At 46.5% G+C, this 21,420-nt stretch overlaps 1 protein-coding gene across 3 annotated transcripts in view; it reads right to left on the reverse strand.

Annotated features, from left to right (window-relative positions):
• Positions 1 to 21,420, reverse strand: part of kiaa1328 (KIAA1328 ortholog) — a 358,800-nt gene that overhangs the window by 256,333 nt on the left and 81,047 nt on the right. For all 3 annotated transcript variants that reach the window (XM_070868047.1, XM_070868053.1, XM_070868042.1), the window contains one exon: positions 2,231 to 2,346. In XM_070868047.1, coding sequence (XP_070724148.1) covers positions 2,231 to 2,346 — 116 coding nt within the window. The remainder of the gene's footprint in view (positions 1 to 2,230; positions 2,347 to 21,420) is intronic.

A 21,420-nucleotide genomic window follows, 5' to 3' on the forward strand; every position in this document is an offset into this window, starting at 1 on the left:
AGGCAGTGGTTAAAGGAACGGGTGGGTGGGGTGCTAGGGATGCCGTGCGCTCCTTCTGTTGTTTACGTTTGGTTTCAGCTTGCTCTCGGTGTAGAGACTCGAGGTGTTCGGCATCTTCCCGATGTTTTTCCTTCACTTTGTGCGTTCTTGGGCCGGGGATTTCCAGGTGTCAGTGGGGATATTGTACTTTTTCAAGGAGGCTTTGAGGGTGTCCTTGAAGCGTTTCCTCTGAGCACCTGCTGCGGGATGGAGTCGAGGACACTCACGTCGAAGACAGAGTCTCGGTTGAGGAGGTTTTTAAAGTGTTCCTTCAAGCGAGCACTCACTGCCTCTCTATTCTTGATGAGTACCTCTCCGTTCTTGGCCAGCAGTGGGGTAGAGCTTTGGGTGCTTGGGCCGTAGGTGGTCTTGAGTATGCTGAAGAATCCACACATGCCGTGGTTGTTGGCTAGTTGCTGAATCTCCTGCGCTTTCTCCACCCACCATCTGTTCTTTAGGTCGCGAGTTTTTTGTTGGACCTCGGCCTTCAGTCGTCTGTAGAGCTGCTATATTGCTCTCGAGATGTGTTGTTGTTTCCAGTCAAAGCATGTCTTGCGCTTGCAGCTTATTAGCTCCTGGATCTCTTGGTCGTTCTCGTCAAACCAGTCTTGCCGGTTCCTGGTCGAGTGACCAGAGCGTCTCTTCACGGGTGTTAATTATGGAGGCCTTGAGGTCAGACAAGGCGCTGTGGATATTCTGCATCTTTGGGTCACGGAGTCGCCAGGTTGGCAGTGAGGCACTGGCTGAATAGTGTTTTCATAGCCGGGTCTTGGAGTGCTCCAGTGTTGATTTTCCTGCGGCATTGTTTCTATTGTCGTCGCTGTTTTGGGGCTACATTGATGGTGATGGCAGAGCGGATTAGGTGGTGGTCCGTCCAGCAGTCATCAGCTCCTGTCATGGCGCGAGTGATGCGTACATCCTTGCAGTCCCTCGCTTGGACAATGACGTAGTCTAGCAGATGCCAGTGCTTGGAGCAAGGGTTCTGCCATGAAGCCTTATACTTGTTTTTCTGACGGAACAGTGTGTTGGTTATGACAAGGCCATGTTCTGAGCATTTCGTCAGGAGGAGGGTACCGTTGGAGTTGGATTTCCCTACCCCTTCCCCAGAGGTCTGTGTCTTTTAAAACTTTAATTTGGCAACAGTAGCTTTTTAAAAAAAAGAGCAATTTGACTTCAGTTTTTTGTTTACTCAGTTCTCATTGGTATTTTACAAAATTATTTTGATTTGTTCACTTTTAGTCAATTAGCTATTTGATCTGTGACTTTATTTTTTGCCCTGCAAAAGTCTGACATTTCGTGATGCCAAAGTGTGGCATTTTCAGGTGTAATGCTTTTTTAAACTCATGGCAGGTACAAGACTGCTTTAATATAGATGGTACATAATGTGGTAGGGGCTAAAAAAGCACAATCTCTGCCAACTTAAAAGCACAATCTCTGCCAACTGATGCTTTCTGTTGTAATGAATTTAAAAGATGTTATAAATTAACTCCACAATAAACTTGCCAAATTTCAGCTAAGTTCTTTTGCCAGTCATGGATATCATTAGCAAAAAGTTTTGCACTATGTATAAAAAATAGAAGTCCATTATTAGATACCTTAATCATAGAATCTTACAGCACAGGAAGCCATTCGGACTGTCGTGCTAGTGCTGGCTCTTTGAAAGAGCAATTGTGCTTAGCCCCACATCCCCACTTTTTGTCCATAGTCCTGCAAGTTCCTCAACCTCAAGTAGCTGTCCAACTCCCTTTTTAAATTATTTCTGGAATCAGCTTCCACTACCTTTTCAGGTAGAGCGTTTCAGATCTCGGCAACTCCAAGTGAAAACATTTCTCCTCATCTCCTCTCTAGTGGCTGCACAAACTACATGATCACAAATGGAGTACTACTAATTAGATCAAATGATTGACTGATGAAATTTGAAACCATCCTTGGGAGAGGAAGGACAACATATGATTATTCAACTTGTTTGTTTAAATGCAGGATTGTGACAGCCCAGGTAACCTCATCGACTTATAAACTCAGAATTAGAGGCTTGCACTGCAAGACCTGGAACTAAAGTGGCACTGCACTCTGTCCAATTTGTCTCAAACTATATCTATGTATTCTGAATACATGGAATACAGATATACTCTGCTATATGTTTGGCATATAATAATTTTAACTTCAAAAATGTTAAACCAGTTAAGGATATCTTCCCGCTCAGTCGCAATGAATTCATTCTGGACCTCCAGCTCTCTTATTTTCTTTTCAAATGATTCCTGTTCAGCCTTTAATCGCTCCACTGTTTCTTCTTTCTCCTCACTTACTCTAGGTAGACAAGCATAGGGAAAAACACAAAAATTAGGTTTTATACACAAGAGAAGCAGCTAGATTTCTAACTGAAATGTGTTTACAGCACTTAAAATTAATTTGATGAAAACGGATTAGCCTATTTCCTCACATGTGCATTTTGCTACAATTACGATGTTATTTAAGATACTAGATTTTTGTCTCAATTCCTGGTATATAAAGAGTTGGCTTCAGTCAGCCAGAGTGGTATTGAAATGCTGCAACTGGCTTTAGTGATCATACACAAGAGGAAAACAAACAGTTCAGCAACCCCTGTTGGAAGTGTGTATGAATCCCAATTGAGAAGCGGGACTGGCTTGCTTGCTTGCCATGACTCTCTCAATCAATTATCCCAGCAAAACTTACTGCCCAGGCTCACGTATGAAGAATCACTTGGATAAGATACCAAAGGGCCATAACCACCATTGGAGTCATGAGACATTACTTTTGGTTTGCAGGGGCGGGGGGGGGGAAATAGGAGGGAAAAGGGGGGAGGAAGAGGCAAACAAAGGAAAAAAAGAGCACGCACATGAACAGCCACCCCAGATTTAATTTCTCATTGGTCAATTGTACAAAACTATGCTGTACAAAAAAAAGCATCAACTTAAGGAATGGAACTGAATTTATCTACATTCCTGCTGCTCTCCTTTATCTATGCTATATTATAATAAAGCAATCAAAAGAAAGACTGCAAAATGCAGCCATAAAAATATGTCCAGAGTTTTCCAAATATAAATTGAAATTAATTTCTCCCTGAAAAAAATAAGTTATTTTCAAAATGCAGTCCTAATTTTTTTGTAACTATATATTCTGCAATCTAAATAACAAATGTAAAACCCTAAAAAAAAAAACTTACTTCAGTTCCTATGGGCTCAAAATTGGCCAGGAGTTGCTCCGTTTTTTTTGGAGCAACTTGATTTTTCTGGAGTATCTTAAGAATCCCCATTTTGCATTCAGTTTGCACCAGTGTAAGGGAGTTAGTTCCGATTTTTTAAATTTAGTTTAGTGTTTCTCAAAAGGGGGCGTTGCCAGCCACCTACGCCAGTTTTGGCCATTTAGGCCACTTTGGCCAGCTAATAGTTACTCCAAATCTACTTAAGCTAGCGTATGTGGCCATTTCAGAAAACCCTGGCGGAGAGTTAAGAAATCAGCACAGGTAGGTACATCGGAGGCCAGCAGAACTTAATGACTTGACTAAAGAATGTGATCAAATAGCTATACAGGACATCATAAGACAAACTTCGCAAAGTTAATTTATTATACAACAGAAGCATACATGGAAGCTTAAACTACAAAAATAAAAGTAAAAGATAGTTGAATTAAATTGCCCTAATCTCTCAACTAATTTAAACAACTATTTGTTTGCAATGATTACACTGGGCCAAAATTGAGCCCATATTATCTAATAAAGTCTACTTCAATAAATAAGATATTCTCTCAGTTTTCCTCCGTCACTTATGTTCTGTCACAATAGCACCAGGCGAATAGGCTTGACAAATGGTCACCACTACTCACAAGAGACAAAACATATTTACATAATTTTTTCAACATATCCAAAAGTCCAGGAAAATGATTAGCCATTAAGAAAGCTCAAAAATAGCTACAGTGCATAAAATTTCAAACCTGAGGTCGATCGCACCGGGAGGCCACTTGGCCAGGGATAGAGGCGGGCATTGGGTCCCACACACACAGCTGCAGCATGCAAACAGAGAGGCTGGGGGCGAGGAGCTACAGCACATGCATGGACTCTCCATTGCGCACGTACAGACGTCCTGGCACTATTTTCAGTGCAGGACGCTGGCTCCGCCCCCGATTCGACTGGCCACGCCGTGCGAAGACCAAGGACAGCGGCCAAAGTGGGGAGCAATTTTTTCGACACACTTATCAACGGAGAAAAGCAGGACATCTCCAGTAAGTGCGCCGAAAAAAGGGGTGGGCCAAAGTTGAGCCCTATATTACCACTGTAGCTGTCAATTTGCTCCGCCTTTGATGCCCTTGTGCCAAGCAAAATCTTACCGTCGCCTAACCCAATCGTTCTCATTGATAATGAGTCCCATCTTCATTCCCTCAAGTCCAACAGGTACATACTGAGTATATCTGGTGCACAACTGGCTTACCTACCCATCAACAGATCTAGTTGGATCTCATCAAGTGCTATAAGGTCTCAATCTCCTCTGCTGCTTGCTTCCCCTTACCCACTAGGCCAGACATTTCCAAGCATCTCACTGCCATAGCCCTGATACTTGTCTCTCTCTAGTTTCTATTTCATCTCTCCCTATGCCACCTCTGAGCTCATCTCGTCCATGAGACTCACCTCCCGCATCCTTGACCCCATTCCCACCAAACTGTTGACCACCCAACTTCCCATTTACTCACTTGTTAGCTGAAATTGTAAATGGTTCCCCACATCCCATCACCATAAAGCAGTGCCCCCCCTCCTTTACAAACTGACATCCGCATCCCATCCTCAAAATCCCTTCCTGGAGATCTCTGTCCTTGCAAACTATCACCCCTCTCCAACATCCCTTTCCACTCCAAAGTCCTTCAACATGTCTGTCCCCATTTTTCCCGCTACTCCTTGTTTGAATCTCTCCAATCAAGTTTCTGCCCTGCCTGCAGCACCGAAACAACCCTAACTCGTCATGAATAACATTCTCTGTGACTGTGACCATGGTGCTTTATCCCTCCCAATTCTCTTCAACCTCTCTGCAAACTAAGACACAGTCATACCATCCTCCTCCTTTCTCCAACTTAGTGGGACTGCCTCTTGCTTGGTTCTGCTATCTATCCAAGCATGATCAAAGCATCTCTAGGAAATGCCTCTCTTCCTGCCTGTGACCTCAAGTCCTCCAAGGATCCATCCTCGAACCCCTCATTTATATGACGCCCCTTAGTGACTACCCACTTCCACTTCTGCCCCTACTTAGCAATTTTAATGCTCCTCTGGTCAGTCTTCCATCCTCCATAAACATCAGCTTGTTCAAAGCACTTCTGCTTCTATCCTACCCTCACCCATGTCCTTGCTGAATGATATTGGAACTCCCAGTTCTACATCTCAAATTAAAAGTTCTCATCCTCGTGTTTAAATCATTTAAAAGCCTTTCCCTTTCCTATCTTTATAATCTCCTACAGTGCTACACCACCTCTGAATTGTCCATTCCATTGCTTCAAGCATCTTGAGCATGCCTCTTTTCCATTGGTGTTCATGTCTTCAACTGTCTCGGTCCCATGCTCCACAATTCCCTCCATCACCCTCTTCTCCTTCAAGACACAGCATAAAAAAACTCTCTGAAGCAGCTTTTGATCACATCTTCCAATAGTTCCTTTTTTCGTCGGTGCCCATTTTTTTGATTAAACCCATGAAGCACTTGGATTTTAGTCTACATTAAATACACTATAGCAAGTTGTTTCTGATACACACAGGTTTAAAAAGGTGATGCACATATTGAAATATATTTTCTTTGTACTATATGTTGGCTAATTTGAACATTTCTGAATTATAGTTTTGACAAGTTAAACTCCAGAATTGCAACCGAGGGGAAAATGAGGGAGGAGAGAAGGAAGCTACATGCTAAAACAATATAGCAAACAAAATAGTGCCACAATTCTGAACTAACATTGCTACAGCTAGTCAATGTATTTTGCATTAATTCAATCACTTCCATCTCTAACTGCATACAACACGCCCTTTGTCCTGAAGGTAGGTGTGTGTGTGTGCGTTCACAAGAAAGTCCCCAATTAATTCCCACCACCTGAATAAAGTTAACACCCAACTGCTATCCATCACTTGAATACAATTAACACTCCCTCCCTAGTTGCACTGTGGGAGTACCTTCACCACAAGGTTTAAGAAGCAGCTCACCACCACAATGTCAAGGGCAATTAGGGATGGGCGATAAATGCTGGTTTTACCAGCAATTAATTATTTATTTTTTCTCCTAATCTCGGGCCCAAGTTTCGGGTGGAGTTGCTCCAATTTTCTTGGAGCAACTAGTTTAGTTTGGAGTATCTTAGAAATCGCAATTCTCGGCACTTAGTTTGCTCCAGTTCTAGTGAATTAGTTTAGGTTCGTTTTAGTTCAGGTATTTTTTTTCAAAAGGGGGTGTGTCCAGCCACTTAGGCCTGTTTTGCAAGTTTCAGCAGTGAAAACTTACTCCAAACTAACTTAAAATGGAATAAGTGTCCACTTTTGTAAGTTCTGAAAAACCTTACCTAGATTTAAGTTTAGTGCAGGCACAGCCAGAGACGGGGGCGGGAAGCATTAAACACAAAAAAGACACATCAACATCACAACGGTGGGGGGGGGGGGGAAGTTAGAGGATTTTCCAAAGCACTAAACACCTTCACAACAACATTAAAGAAGCAAAGGCAAAGTATATTTAAAGCACCAAGCACTAAACAAAGCACAAAAAGTAATAAGCAATTAATTAATAAAAAATAGAAGGAACCCTGCACCTAAAGCACCAAGACCAAAGTAATAAGCAACCAATCAATAACAAATAAAAAATAGAAGTCCTACTTGTCATGTATTCAACTGTCATTGTAACCCATGTATAAACTGACCTAAGTTGTACACCGTGAGAACATTGACCACTAGGTGGTGAACTTGTGGGAGACACTCCTAACCTGGACTTTCAGGTATAAAAGGGGAAGCTCCACCCACCTTCATCACTTCAGTGCTGACTACTAAAGGTTACTGGTCACAGAGTGATCTTCTCTCAAGTATGGGCCTCGTGTGCATTTATACTGTATAGTAAGAACATATTATTGGTTTAAATCCCAGTTTCTCGTCGCCAATGATATGTCCTTACTATACAGTATAAATGTATAGTCAGTTTATACATGGGTTACAATGACAGTTGAATACATGACACTAACTACCTTTATGTCAAGCGAAGGTGTTTCTGTCAGCCTCTCTCCGTGTCTCTGTCAGTGTCTCTCTCAGTGTGTCTCTGTCTCTGTGTTTCTGACAGTGAGGGGTGGAGGGGGTGGAGGGTGAGGGGTGGAGGGGGTGGAGGGTGAGGGGTGGAGGGTGAGGGGTGGAGGGGGTGGAGGGTGAGGGGTGGAGGGTGAGGGGTGGAGGGGGTGGAGTGTGAGGGGTGGAGGGGGTGGAGGGTGAGGGGTGGAGGGTGAGGGGTGGAGGGGGTGGAGGGTGAGGGGTGGGGGTGGAGGGTGAGGGGTGGGGGTGGAGGGTGAGGGGTGGGGGTGGAGGGTGAGGGGTGGGGGTGGAGGGTGAGGGGTGGAGGGTGAGGGGTGGAGGGGGTGGAGTGTGAGGGGTGGAGGGGGTGGAGGGTGAGGGGTGGAGGGTGAGGGGTGAGGGGTGGAGGGGGTGGAGGGTGAGGGGTGGAGGGGGTGGAGGGTGAGGGGTGGAGGGGGTGGAGGGTGAGGGGTGGAGGAGGTGGAGGGTGAGGGGTGGAGGGGGTGGAGGGTGAGGGGTGGAGGGGGTGGAGGGTGAGGGGTGGAGGGGGTGGAGGGTGAGGGGTGGAGGGGGAGGGGTGGAGGGGGTGGAGGGTGAGGGGCGGAGGGTGAGGGGCGGAGGGTGAGGGGCGGAGGGTGAGGGGTGGAGGGTGAGGGGTGGAGGGTGAGGGGTGGAGGGTGTGGAGGGGGTGGAGGGTGAGGGGTGGAGGGGGTGGAGGTTGGAGGGGCTGAACAGGAGGGGGGGGGCGGAGGCTGAATGCGGGGGGGGGAGGGAGGCTGGACGGAGGGTGAACAAATGATTATTGTAATATGCAATTCTGAAAACCTTCAATCTGAATGGCATTTCCTTTGACGAGCAACAAAAAAATCTACATATGCTGCATCATCTTGTTGCAGTCATGGTATTCTCCTGCATATTAAAGAATGACTTTTCGTAAGAGTATATATGAAGGAAACCTTTGGCTGTAGGAAATAACTGAACCATCAGGTCCAATTTTCACACTGCACTATCTGCCAGAAATTTATCTGGGTTCAAACTAGATTACTCCTGATGTGACCCAAATATTCTGCAGTCTTAACTGTTTCAATGCCAGGTTTGAAGAAATATTTATCGCAAATGTAATTTATCAAACTTCTATTTCAGGAAATCGGCTGACAAAGAAACTTAAATCAATTGAAGTCGCACACAAATATCTCAACTTCCCCCAATGCAAACACGCTGAGAAGGTTTCTGACTAACAGACACCTACAGGAGTGGAACTTACTGGAAATGTAGGGGTCACCCTCTATCACCTGTACTCTGCAGTATACACACCCCAGGCTTGGATGACCAATGGCATTGGATTCCACCCCCCCCCCCCTCCACCCACCCCACAAAAAATGTGGATCCATGAATAATCTGGATTAAGGAAGCCAGTTTCGTTGAAGTAATATAGCTAACCGGTTCAGTACAGTTCCACCAATATCCAATGGGTCTCTGCATTCCACTGTTAAGCCCAACACCTGGCCTTAAGAGTATAGGTCAGTACAAGGACACCATTTTGCAGCTTGGGTCTGCCTGCCTGCTCTTTTGGATATAATTCATTTTAGATATAAATAAGACTGGGGGAAAAACACCCTGTTGAGCCACTGCGCATGCGCACACGCTCCAACGCACATGCGCAACGCTGCCGGCACTCAGAAGAACGCTGATCCCTAGCCCTGCCTCCCCTGCTGGCTGCGATCGACTTGCTCCGCCCCAGGGAAACTACGCTGCGCCACGCCAGGCTCCAGGACGACAGAATTCCCCGGTAAGATTTTGGCGCACTTTTTTTCCCCAGACAAATTAAGTAAATCACAGAGGTGCGCCGTTTTCAGCAACATTGGAAACTTGGGCCCCTCATCTCTAGTTCTTTTGCCAATGCCCTTAAACCTATCACCTACCTGCTAGTGAAAATAGTTTCTCATCTACATTATAAAAACTCTTCATAATTTTGAACACATCATCATGATAGGCAGTCCCTCGGAATCGAGGAAGACTTGCTTCCACTCCTGAAGCGAGTTCTTTGGTGGCTGAACAGTCCAATACGAGAGCCACTGACTCTGTCACAGGTGGGACAGATAGTCGTTGAGGGAAGCAGTGGGTGGGACTGGTTTGCCGCACGCTCTTTCCGCTGCCTGCGGTTGATTTCTGCACGCTCTCGGGGCTGAGACTCGAGGTGCTCAGCGCCTTCCCGGATGTACTTTCTCCACTTAGGGCGGTCTTTGGCCAGGGACTCCCAGGTGTCAGTGGGGATGTCACACTTTATCAGGGAGGCTTTGAGGGTGACCTTGTAACGTTTCCGCTGCCCACCTTTGGTTCGTTTGCTGGAAAGGTAACTTCGATAGTTGGAGGCGTGAATTGGCTAGAATAGACTGGCAAATGATACTTAAAAGGCTTGACGGTGGATAGGCAATGGCAAACATTTAAAGATCACATGGATGAGCTTCAGCAATTGTACATCCCTGTCTGGAGTAAAAATAAAACGGTGAAGGTGGCTCAACCGTGGCTAACAAGGGAAATTAAGGATTGTGTTAAATCCAAGGAAGAGGTATATAAATTGGCCAGAAAAAGCAGCAAACCTGAGGACTGGGAGAAATTTAGAATTCAGCAGAGGAGGACAAAGGGTTTAATTAAGAGGGGGGAAATAACATGCTGAGGTGCAGAGGGACCTGGGGGTCCTTGTGCATGAATCCCAAAAAGTTAGTTTGCAAGTGCAGCAAGTAATCAGGAAGGCGAATGGAATGTTGGCCTTCATTGCGAGAGGGATGGAGTACAAAAGCAGGGAGGTCCTGCTGCAACTGTACAGGGTATTGGTGAGGCCGCACCTGGAGTACTGCGTGCAGTTTTGGTCACCTTACTTAAGGAAAGATATACTGGCTTTTGGAGGGGGTATTGAGACGATTCACTAGGCGGATTCCAGAGATGAGGGGGTTACCTTATGATGATAGATTGAGTAGACTGGGTCTTTACTCGTTGGAGTTCAGAAGGATGAGGGGTGATCTTATAGAAACATTTAAAATAATGAAAGGGATAGAAAAATAGAGGCAGAGAGGTTGTTTTCACTGGTCGGGGAGACTAGAACTAGAGGGCACAGCCTCAAAATACGGAGGAGCCAATTTAAAACCGAGTTGAGAAGGAATTTCTTCTCCCAGAGGGTTGTGAATCTGTGGAATTCTCTGCCCAAGGAAGCAGTTGAGACTAGCTCATTGAATGTATTCAAGTCACAGATAGATTTTTAACCAATAAGGGAATTAAGGGTTACGGGGAGCAGGCGGGTAAGTGGAGCTGAGTCCACGGCCAGATCAGCCATGATCTTATTGAATGGCGGAGCAGGCTCGAGGGGCTAGATGGCCTACTCCTGTTCCTAATACTTATGTTCTTATGTTCTTATGTATGAGAAGAAGCTTGCCGGGAACATAAAAACTGACTGCAAAAGCTTCTATAGATATGTGAAGAGAAAAAGATTAGTGAAGACAAACGTAGGTCCCTTGCATTCGGATTCAGGTGAATTTATACTGGAGAACAAAGAAATGGCAGACCAATTGAACAAATACTTTGGTTCTGTCTTCACGAAGGAAGACACAAATAACCTTCTGGAAGTACTAGGGGACCGAGGGTCTAGTGAGAAGGAGGAACTGAAGAATATCCTTATTAGGCGGGAAATTGTGTTAGGAAAATTGATGGGATTGAAGGCCGATAAATCCCCGAGGCCTGATAGTCTGCATCCCAGAGTACTTAAGGAAGTGGCCCTAGAAATAGTGGATGCATTGGTGCTCATTTTCCAACAGTCTATCGATTCTGGATCAGTTCCTTTGGACTGGAGGGTAGCTAATGTATCACTACTTTTTAAAAAGGGAGGGAGAGAGAAAGCGGGTAATTATAGACTGGTTAGCCTGACATCAGTAGTGGGGAACATGTTGGAATCAATTATTAAGGATGAAATAGCAGCACATTTGGAAAGCAGTGACAGGACCGGTGCAAGTCAGCATGGATTTATGATGGGGAAATCATACTTGACAAATCTTCTGGAATTTTTTGAGGATGTAACCAGTAGAGTGGACAAGGAGAACCAGTAGATGTGGTGTATTTGGACTTTCAAAAGGCTTTTGACAAGGTCCCATACATAGCAACATAGAAAATAGGTGCAGGAGTAGGCCATTCGGCCCTTCTAGCCTGCACCGCCATTCAATGAGTTCATGGCTGAACATGCAACTTCAGTACCCCATTCCTGCTTTCTCACCATACCCCTTGATTCCCCTAGTAGTAAGGACTTCATCTAACTCCTTTTTGAATATATTTAGTGAATTGGCCTCAACAACTTTCTGTGGTAGAGAATTCCACAGGTTCACCACTCTCTGGGTGAAGAAATTCCTCCTCATCTCGGTCCTAAATGGCTTCCCCCTTATCCTTAGACTGTGTCCCCTGGTTCTGGACTTCCCCAACATTGGGAACATTCTTCCTGCATCTAACCTGTCTAACCCCGTCAGAATTTTAAACGTTTCTATGAGGTCCCCTCTCATTCTTCTGAACTCCAGTGAATACAAGCCCAGTTGATCCAGTCTTTCTTGATAGGTCAGTCCCGCCATCCCGGGAATCAGTCTGGTGAACCTTCGCTGCACTCCCTCAATAGCAAGAATGTCCTTCCTCAGGTTAGGAGACCAAAACTGTACACAATAATCCAGGTGTGGCCTCACCAAGGCCCTGTACAATTGTAGCAACACCTCCCTGCCCTTGTACTCAAATCCCCTCGCTATGAAGGCCAACATGCCATTTGCTTTCTTAACCGCCTGCTGTACCTGCATGCCAACCTTCAATGACTGATGTACCATGACACCCAGGTCTCTTTGCACCTCCCCTTTTCCTAATCTGTCACCATTCAGATAATAGTCTGTCTCTCTGTTTTTACCATCAAAGTGGATAACCTCACATTTATCCACATTATACTTCATCTGCCATGCATTTGCCCACTCACCTAACATATCCAAGTCGCTCTGCAGCCTCATAGAATCCTCCTTGCAGCTCACACTGCCACCCAACTTAGTGTCATCCGCAAATTTGGAGATACTACATTTAATCCCCTCGTCTAAATCATTAATGTACAGTGTAAACAGCTGGGGCCCCAGCACAGAACCTTGCGGTACCCCACTAGTCACTGCCTGCCATTCTGAAAAGTCCCCATTTACTCCTACTCTTTGCTTCCTGTCTGACAACCAGTTCTCAATCCATGTCAGCACACTACCCCCAATCCCATGTGCTTTAACTTTGCACATTAATCTCTTGTGTGGGACCTTGTCGAAAGCCTTCTGAAAGTCCAAATATACCACATCAACTGGTTCTCCCTTATCCACTCTACTGGAAACATCCTCAAAAAATTCCAGAAGATTTGTCAAGCATGATTTCCCTTTCACAAATCCATGCTGACTTGGACCTATCATATTACCTCTTTCCAAATGCACTGCGATGACATCCTTAATAATTGATTCCATCATTTTACCCACTACCGATGTCAGGCTGACCGGTCTGTAATTCCCTGTTTTCTCTCTCCCTCCTTTTTTAAAAAGTGGGGTTACATTGGCTACCCTCCACTCCATAGGAACTGATCCAGAGTCAATGGAATGTTGGAAAATGACTGTCAATGCATCCACTATTTCCAAGGCCACCTCCTTAAGTACTCTGGGATGCAGTCCATCAGGCCCTGGGGATTTATCGGCCTTCAATCCCATCAATTTCCCCAACACAATTTCCCGACTAATAAGGATTTCCCTCAGTTCCTCCTCCTTACTCGACCCTCCGACCCCTTTTATATCCGGAAGGTTGTTTGTGTCCTCCTCAGTGAATACCGAACCAAAGTACTTGTTCAATTGGTCCGCCATTTCTTTGTTCCCCATTATGACTTCCCCTGATTCTGACTGCAGGGTACCTACGTTTGTCTTTACTAACCTTACAAGAGATTGGTGTGCAAAATCAAAGCACATAGTATTGGGGGTAATATACTGGCGTGGCTAGAGAACTAGTTGGGAAACAGGAAGCGGAGAGTCGGGATAAATGGGTCCTTTTCAGAATGGCAGGCAGTGACTAGTGGAGTGCCGCAGGGCTCAGTGCTGGGACCCCAGCTCTTTACAATATACATCAATGATTTAGATGAAGGAATTGAGTGTAATATCTCCAAGTTTGCAGATGACACTAAACTGGGTGGCGGTGTGAGCTGTGAGGGGGATGTTAGAAGGCTGCAGGGTGACTTGGACAGGTTAGATGAGTGGACAAATGCATGACAGATGCAGTATAATGTGGATAAATGTGAGGCTATCCACTTTGGGGGCAAAAACGCGAAGACAGAATATCTGAATGGCGGCAGATTAGGAAAAGGGGAGGTGCAACGAGACCTGGGTGTCATGGTTCATCAGTCATTGAAAGTTGGTATACAGGTACAGCAGGCGGTGATGAAGGCAAATGGTATGTTGACCTTCATAACGAGAGGAATTGAGTATAGGAGTAGGGATATAAGATGCACAAATACTGCATTTGTGCAGGGGCTTGGTGAGGCCTCACCTGGAATATTGTGTTGAGTTTTGGTCTCCTAATTGAGGAAGGACGTTCTTGCTATTGCGGGAGTGCAGCGAAGGTTCACCAGACTGATTCCCGGGATGGCAGGACTGACATAGGAGGGGGGACTGGATCAACTGGGCCTTTATGCATTGGAGTTTAGAAGGATGTGAGGGGATCTCATAGAAACATATAAGATTCTGACGGGACGAAACAGGTTAGATGCGGGTAGAATATTCCCGATGTTGGGGAAGTCCAGAACCAGGGGACACAGTCTTAGGATAAGGGATAGGACATTTAGGACTGAGATGAGGAGAAACTTCTTCACTCAGAGAGTTGTTAACCTGTGGAATTCCCTGCCGCAGAGAGTTGTTGATGCCAGTTCATTGGATATATTCAAGAGGGAGTTAGATAAGGCCCTTAACAGCTCAGGGGATCAAGGGGTATGGAGACAAAGCAGGAAAGGGGTACTGAGGGAATGATCAGCCACGATCTTATTGAATGGTGGTGCAGGCTCGAAGGGCCTACTCCTGCACCTATTTTCTATGTTTCTATGAAGGAGCTCCGCGTAGAGCACTTGCTTTGGGAGTCACTATATGGCCTGCCCAGCAGAGCTGATCGAGTGTGATCAGTACTTCAATGCTGGGGATGTTAGCCTGGATGAGGATGCTGATGTTGATGCGCCTATCCTCCCAGGGGATTTGTAGGATCTTGCGGAGACATCATTGATGATATTTCTCCAGCGACTTGAGATGTCTACTGCACATGGTCATGTCTCTGAGTCATACAGGAGGGCGGGTATTACTACAGCCCTGTAGACCATGCGCTTAGTGGCAATATTGAGGGCCTGGTCTTCAAACACTCTTTTCCTCAGGTGGCCAAAGGCTGCACCGGCGCACTGGAGATGGTGTTGGATCTCGTCGTCAATGCCTGCTCTTGTTGACAGGAGGCTCCTTAGATATGGGAAGTGGTCCACGTTGTCCAGGGCCGCAGTGCTGTGTGGCGAGGACAGGCTGGTGGAGGACCTTTGTCTTTCGGATGTTTAACGTAAGGTCCATGCTTTCTTACGCCTCAGTAAATACGTCGACTTTTTCCTGGAGTTCAGCCTCTGTATGTGCGCAGGCATCGCCTGCGTACTGTAGCTCGACGACAGAGGTTGGGGTGGTCTTGAACTTGGCCTGGAGACGGCGTAGGTTGAACAGGTACCCACTGGTTCTGTATTTTAGTCCCACTCCGGTGGGGAGCTTGTTGACTGTGAGGTGGAGCATGGCGGCGAGAAAGATTGAGAAGAGGGCTGGGACAATGACGCAACCCTGTTTGACCTCGGTCCGGACGTGGATTGGGTCTATGATGGATCCGTTGGCAAGGATCACGGCCTGCATGTCGTCGTGGAGCAGACGGAGGATGGTGATGAACTTTTGGGGGCATCCGAAATGGAGGACGCTCCATAGACCCTCGCGCTTGACAGTGTCAAAGACCTTTGTAAGGTCGAAGGCGGCCATGTATAAGGGCTGCCGCTGTTCCCTGCCTTTTTCCTATAGCTGTCGCGCTGCAAAAATCATGTCCGTTGTGCCCCATAGGGGACAAAATCTGCACTGTGACTCCAGGAGGAGTTCCTCGGCCACGGGAAGAAGACGGTTGAGGAGGACTCTAGCGACGGCTTTCCCAGTGGCTGATAGCAGGGAGATTCCTCTCTAGTTGCCGCAGTCGGACTTGTCCCCTTTTTTAAAGATGGTCACGATTACTGCATCTCTGAGATCCCGGCATGCTCTCCTCCCTCCAGATGAGAGATGAGGTTGTGTATTCACGCCAGCAGTGCCTCTCCACCATACTCCAATGCCTCAGCAGGGATTTCATTCATACCCGTAGCCTTGTTGTTTTTAAGCTGTCTTATGGCTTTTTCTACCTCGTGCAGAGTTGGGGTCTTACTGAGGTGGTGGCGGGTAGCATGCTGCAAGATGGAGTCGAGAACACTCGAGTCAAAGGCAGAGTCTCTATTGAGGAGATCTTTGAAATGCTCCTTCCAGCAGGCCCCGACAGCCTCGGTGTCCCTGATGAGTGTTTCCCCATTCTTGGCCAGCAGCGGGGTGGGGCCTTGGGTGTTTGGCCCGTAGGTGGCCTTGACTGCGATGAAGAATCCTCGCACATCATGGTTGTCGGCCAGCTGCTGTAGCTCCTGTGCTTTCTCCATCCACCACCTGTTCTTTAGGTCCTGGGTTTTTTGTCGGGCCTCAGCCTTGAGCCGTCTGAAATGCTGCTTTGCTGCTCCCGTGTTGAGTTGTTTTAAGGCTCAGAAATGCCCCGCGCTTGCTATATATTAAGCTCTTGGATCTCCTGATCATTCTCATCAAACCCAGTCCTGGTGTTTCCTGGTTGAGTGACCGAGTGTCTCTTTGCAGGCACTGGTTATGGACACCTGAAGGGCAGAACAAGCACTGTAGGCATTCTGTGTCTCGGGGTCATCAAGGCATGCCAGGTTAGCTGTGATGCCCTGGCTGCATAGGGCTCTCTTAGCTGGGTCCTTAAATGCTTCGGCATTGACCTTTTTTGCGGCACTGCTTCTGCTGCTCCCTCTGCTTTGGTCCGTCCAGCAGTCATCAGCTCCCGTCATGGCGCGGGTGATGCGCACATCATTGCAATCCCTGGCTCGGACAATGACATAGTCAAGCAGGTGCCAGTGCTTGGAGCGAGGGTGTTGCCACGATGCCTTGTATTTGTCCCTCTGGCGAAACAAGGTGTTGGTGATGACAAGTTCGTGCTCTAGACATTTTGTCAGGAGTAGGGTACCGCTGGAGTTGGCTTTCCCTACCCCCTCTCTGCTAATCACGCCACCCCAGAGGTCTGTGTCCTTGCCAACCCTGGCGTTGAAGTCACCAACGAGGATCAGTTCGTCGCCCGAGAGGTCGCAGGACAGGGATTTTGAGAGGTTGGAGCAAAAACCCTCTTTGGCCTCATCAGTTGCATCGAGTGTTGGGGCGTACGGACTGATGACCGTGGTGCAATGGTTCCGGGATAGGGTGAGTCGAAGAGTCACGAGGCATTTGTTAGCCCCACAGGGGGAGTCTTTGAGGCGGTCAACCAGCTCGTTTTTGATGGCGAAGCTGACTCCGAGGAGGCAGCATTCTTCCTCTGGTTTCCCTTTCCAGACGGTGGTGTAACCTCCACCATGTTCCTTCAGCTGGCCTTCCCCTGCCCGCCGGGTCTCGCTTAGGGCAGCGATGTCGATATCAAAGCGTCTAAGTTCCCAGGCAACTATCGCGGTGCGGCGTTCCAGCCTATCGCTGTTGGGGTTGTCCATGAGGGTCCTGACGTTCCAGGTCCCGAACTTCATGTTAACAGAGTGAAAGATGCCTGTGCGTGAGTTTTTAACGATTACATCTCCCGTTAACCTTCTCTACTCCAATGAGAACAATCCCACCTTCTCTAGTCTCTCCATATGACTGAAATCCCTCATTCCTGGTATCATTCTAGTAAATCTTCTATGCACAAAAGTGCTTGACGTCCTTCCTAAAGTGTGGTGCCCAGAATTTACACAATACTCCAGCTGAGGACTAACCTGTAATTTATAAAGGTTCAGCATAACTAACCTCTTTGATTCTGTACTCTACGCTTATAATTATACCGCCATGGATTCCGTTTGCTTTCTTAACAGCCTTATCAACTTGTCCTGCCACCTTCAAAGATTTGTGTACATGAACCCTCAACTCCCTCTGTTCCTGCACACCTTTTAAAAAGATACCATTTCGTTTATATTGCCTCCTCTCATTCTCACTTCCAAGATGTATCACTTCACACTTCTCTGCATTAAATTTCATCTGCCATTTGTCTGCCCATTTCATCAGTCTGTCTGTGTCCTCCTGAAATCTGTTACTATCCTCCTCATTGTTTGCTACATTTCCGAGATTCATGTCATCTGCAAACTTTGAAGTTATGCCCTTTATACCCAAGTCCGGATTATTAATATACATCAAAAAAGCAGTGGTTTGAATATCGACCCCTGAGGGACACCACTGTATACTTCTCTCCTGTCTGAAACAACAGTTCACCACTCGTCTCTGCTTCCTATCTTCTAGCCAATTTCGTATCCATGCTGCCACTGCTTCTTTGATCCCATGAGCTTTAATTTTGCTAACAAGTCTTTTAGGTTGTACTTTATCAAACACCTTGTGAAAGTCCATATCCACAACATCAACTGCACGATCCTCATCAACCCTCTTCATTACCTCATCAAAGAACTCAACCAAATTTGTCCAACATGATTTGCCAATAACAAATCTGTGCTGGCTGTTATTTATTAACCCTTGTTTTACCAAATGACAATTTTTTCCCGGATTATGGTCTCTAATGAAAATTCCCCCACCACAGACGTTAGGATCACTGGCCTGGAGTTACCGGGTTTATCCAACAAGTCACCACTGCAAGTTAAAATCACCCCCTGTACAACACCATGGAAAATCGACAAATAAATCAATCAATACCAGAGCATATAAATAAAGAAGTCGTTGTCACTTCTGCTGTCTGAATAACTTCCTGGCTCCAACTCCACTCTATTTTTTTCCTGTCCCTGATACATCTCCCTTCCCACTGAACTTTATTTTATATATTACTCCTTTCCAAGTCCCAGTTACATTCCCAGCCCCCTGAAATTTTCTTAGTATGTAGATCCTCCCCTCCCACACGCACCACCAGCAAATATGGCCTCTTCCTTGGTCGTTCACTTCGCCTACTAGCTTCGACTTGACCAAAAGATGCCCATGATGCACCAGCCTGCTGTCTAAGCCTTAATTGGTGCCCCATACCTACCACCACAAAGTAGTCTGTGGTAGTCAGCGGCTCCTTTCCCACCTGATTTGTGCCCTGTAGTTGCCACAGGGAAATGCTACCTACATCACACTGCAACTCCGTTACCCACAACCTGAAATGGCAGTAGAAAACAACAGAAAGAACAAGTGGATATAAAAAGGAGCAAAACAAACAACAGAAGGAGAAACAGCTTCAAAAAACAGGGGAGTGGGTAGGAGAAGGAAAAGCATAAGATAAGACAAGCAGAAGAGGTGAGTGAGAAGCAGGAGAGAAGAGAAATAAAACGTCAAAAGAGCAGAAGAGGAGAAAGCAAATAGAAGGAAAAGAGGAAAGACAAACTGAAGCACCAACGAGGCGATGACCTACGTGGATTAACAGAGTGTACCTTCCAATTTGCTGCAAGTATCACAATAGTACATCTACTAGCACGTTACATTTCTTACAACTGTGCACACTTTCTGTATCGAAAAAATTCTTTACTGCCTGGTCCTTGATTTTTGTCACATTATGTGCTTGGGAACACCTGAAGTCATATATAAAAGTAATGCCTATTTACATGATTTTTAATGAATCGCATCTCCTTTTCTATGCTTAGCTTTCATTCATCTTACACTAGGTGGCACTGCCACCTTTCATTTCTGGCCTTGATTCTCCATTAACTTTCTTCCTCAGTACAACAAAGTTCAAGCTAGTGTCGCAGTTGTGTGAGGCGGGCTGGTTGGGCTGGGTGCTCGATGCCTTTCCGTCATTATTCATAGGTTTATTTGCAACCTTTAGGGCTGCTGACCAAGGGCCGTGTGCCTCTTTGTTGGCCGGCGCGGACACGATGGGCCGAAATGGCCTCCTTCTGCACTGTAAATTTCCGTGTTTCTATGTTTCTAAGGTATATAGTGCTGTTCCCCAGGGGTCTGTACGAGGACCTCTGTTTTTCTTGATTATATATTAATGACTTAGACTTGGGCACAATTTCAACATTTGCAGATGACACAAAACTTGGAAGTATAATCAAGAGTGAAGAGGATAGTGATAGACTTCAAGAAGACATAGACAGGCTGGTGGAACGGGTGGACACGTGGCAGGTGAAATTTAACACAGAAAAGTGCGAAGTGACACATTTTGGTTGGAAGAACGAGGAGAGGCAATATAAACTAAAGAGTACAATTCTAAAGGGGGTGCAGGAACCGAGACACCTCAGGGTATATGTGCACAAATTGTTGACGGTGGCAGGGCAGGTTGAGAAAGCAGTTAAAAAAAAAAGCATATGGGATCCTGGGCATAGAGTACAAAAGCAAGGAAGTTATGATGAATCTTCATAAAACATTGGTTTGGCGACAACTGGAGTACTATATTCAATTCTGGCATCACACTTTAGGAAGGATGTGAAGGCCTTAGAGAGGGTGCAGAAAAGATTTACAAGAATGGTTCCAGGGATGAGGGGCTTCAGTTCCATTGATAGACTGAATAGATTGGACAGTCCCTACTGAGAAAGATCAGAAGAGGGACACAGCCTCTGGTCACAGTCCCTACTGAGAGATGAGAACTGTATAACCCAAAGAGAGGGAGAGAGTGTGGAACTGTGTAGGCGAGTGTTCTTAACCTAACCCTCACCAGCTTCCAGGCCTCCCGCTCCTCGCTGACCTCCGGGCCTCCCGCTCCTCGCTGACCTCCGGGCCTCCCTCTGCCGAGTGCGTTACTCCCCTGAGCCTTGCTGATTTCGGATTGGGCTCCAAACTGTATTTTTGACCTCTGCCCGGTCACAGCCCTCGTCCGGGCAGGTAAGTGATTGGCTGTTGATTGATAAGTAGCTCTCTTGCTCTTTGATAAGTCTAATTAGAGGGATGGCAGGGCAGCTCAGTCCTGTGGAGTACATATCCTGCGGCATGTGGGAAGTCCTGGACGCTTTGCGCAGCCGAGACAACCATGGAGTCACTATGGTGCAACCGCAAGGCTGAGAGCTACTTGGATAGCACGTTTCAGGAGGTGGTCAACCCACAGTTTAAAAGCATGCAGGCAGAGGGTAAGTGTCGTTTTCCAACCGATATTCTCTTCTGAGCATCAGTGATGGTGCCTCTGGGGAGTGCAGCCAGCGCCAAGTCCAAGGCACCACAGGTGGCTCAGCTGCACAAGGGATAGGGACAAAGAATAAAAGAGCTTTAGTGGTAGGGGATTCAATAGTTAGAGGAATAGAGGCATTTCTGCAGCCATAGACGTGACTTCAGGATGGTATGGTGCCTCCCTGGTGCCAGGGTCAAGTATGTCAGAGCGAACGCAGGGCATTCTGGGGGGAGAGGATGAACAGCCAGAGGTCGTGGTCTATATCGGGACCAATGACATAGGTAGAAAGAGGGATGAGGTCCTGCAGGCAGAATTTAGGGAGCTAGGAGAAAAATTAAAGGGTAGGATCAAAAGGGAGAAAATCTGGGTTTACTACCGGTGCCACGTGCTAATGAATACAAGAATAGGAGAGATAGGATGAACACATGGCTGGAGAGTTGGTCAGGAGGGAAGGCTTTAAATTCCTACAGCATTGGGACCGCTTCTGGGGGAGATGGGACCTGTACAATCCGGACGGATTGCACATCAACAGCGTCAGGAGCAATATCCTCGCGGGGTGTTTTGCTAGCGCTGTTGGGGAGAGTTTAAACTAGCTTGGCAGGGAGATGGGAACTAGAGAACAAATTCAATAGGGAAGGAAGTAAAGCTGAAATTGGAAAGTAAGAATGTAGAAAGTGAAACCGTAAGACAGAGGAAACAAGGGTTAGTAACAA

Source organism: Pristiophorus japonicus, chromosome 2 (assembly GCF_044704955.1).
Source record: "Pristiophorus japonicus isolate sPriJap1 chromosome 2, sPriJap1.hap1, whole genome shotgun sequence".
Taxonomy (NCBI): domain Eukaryota; kingdom Metazoa; phylum Chordata; class Chondrichthyes; family Pristiophoridae; genus Pristiophorus; species Pristiophorus japonicus.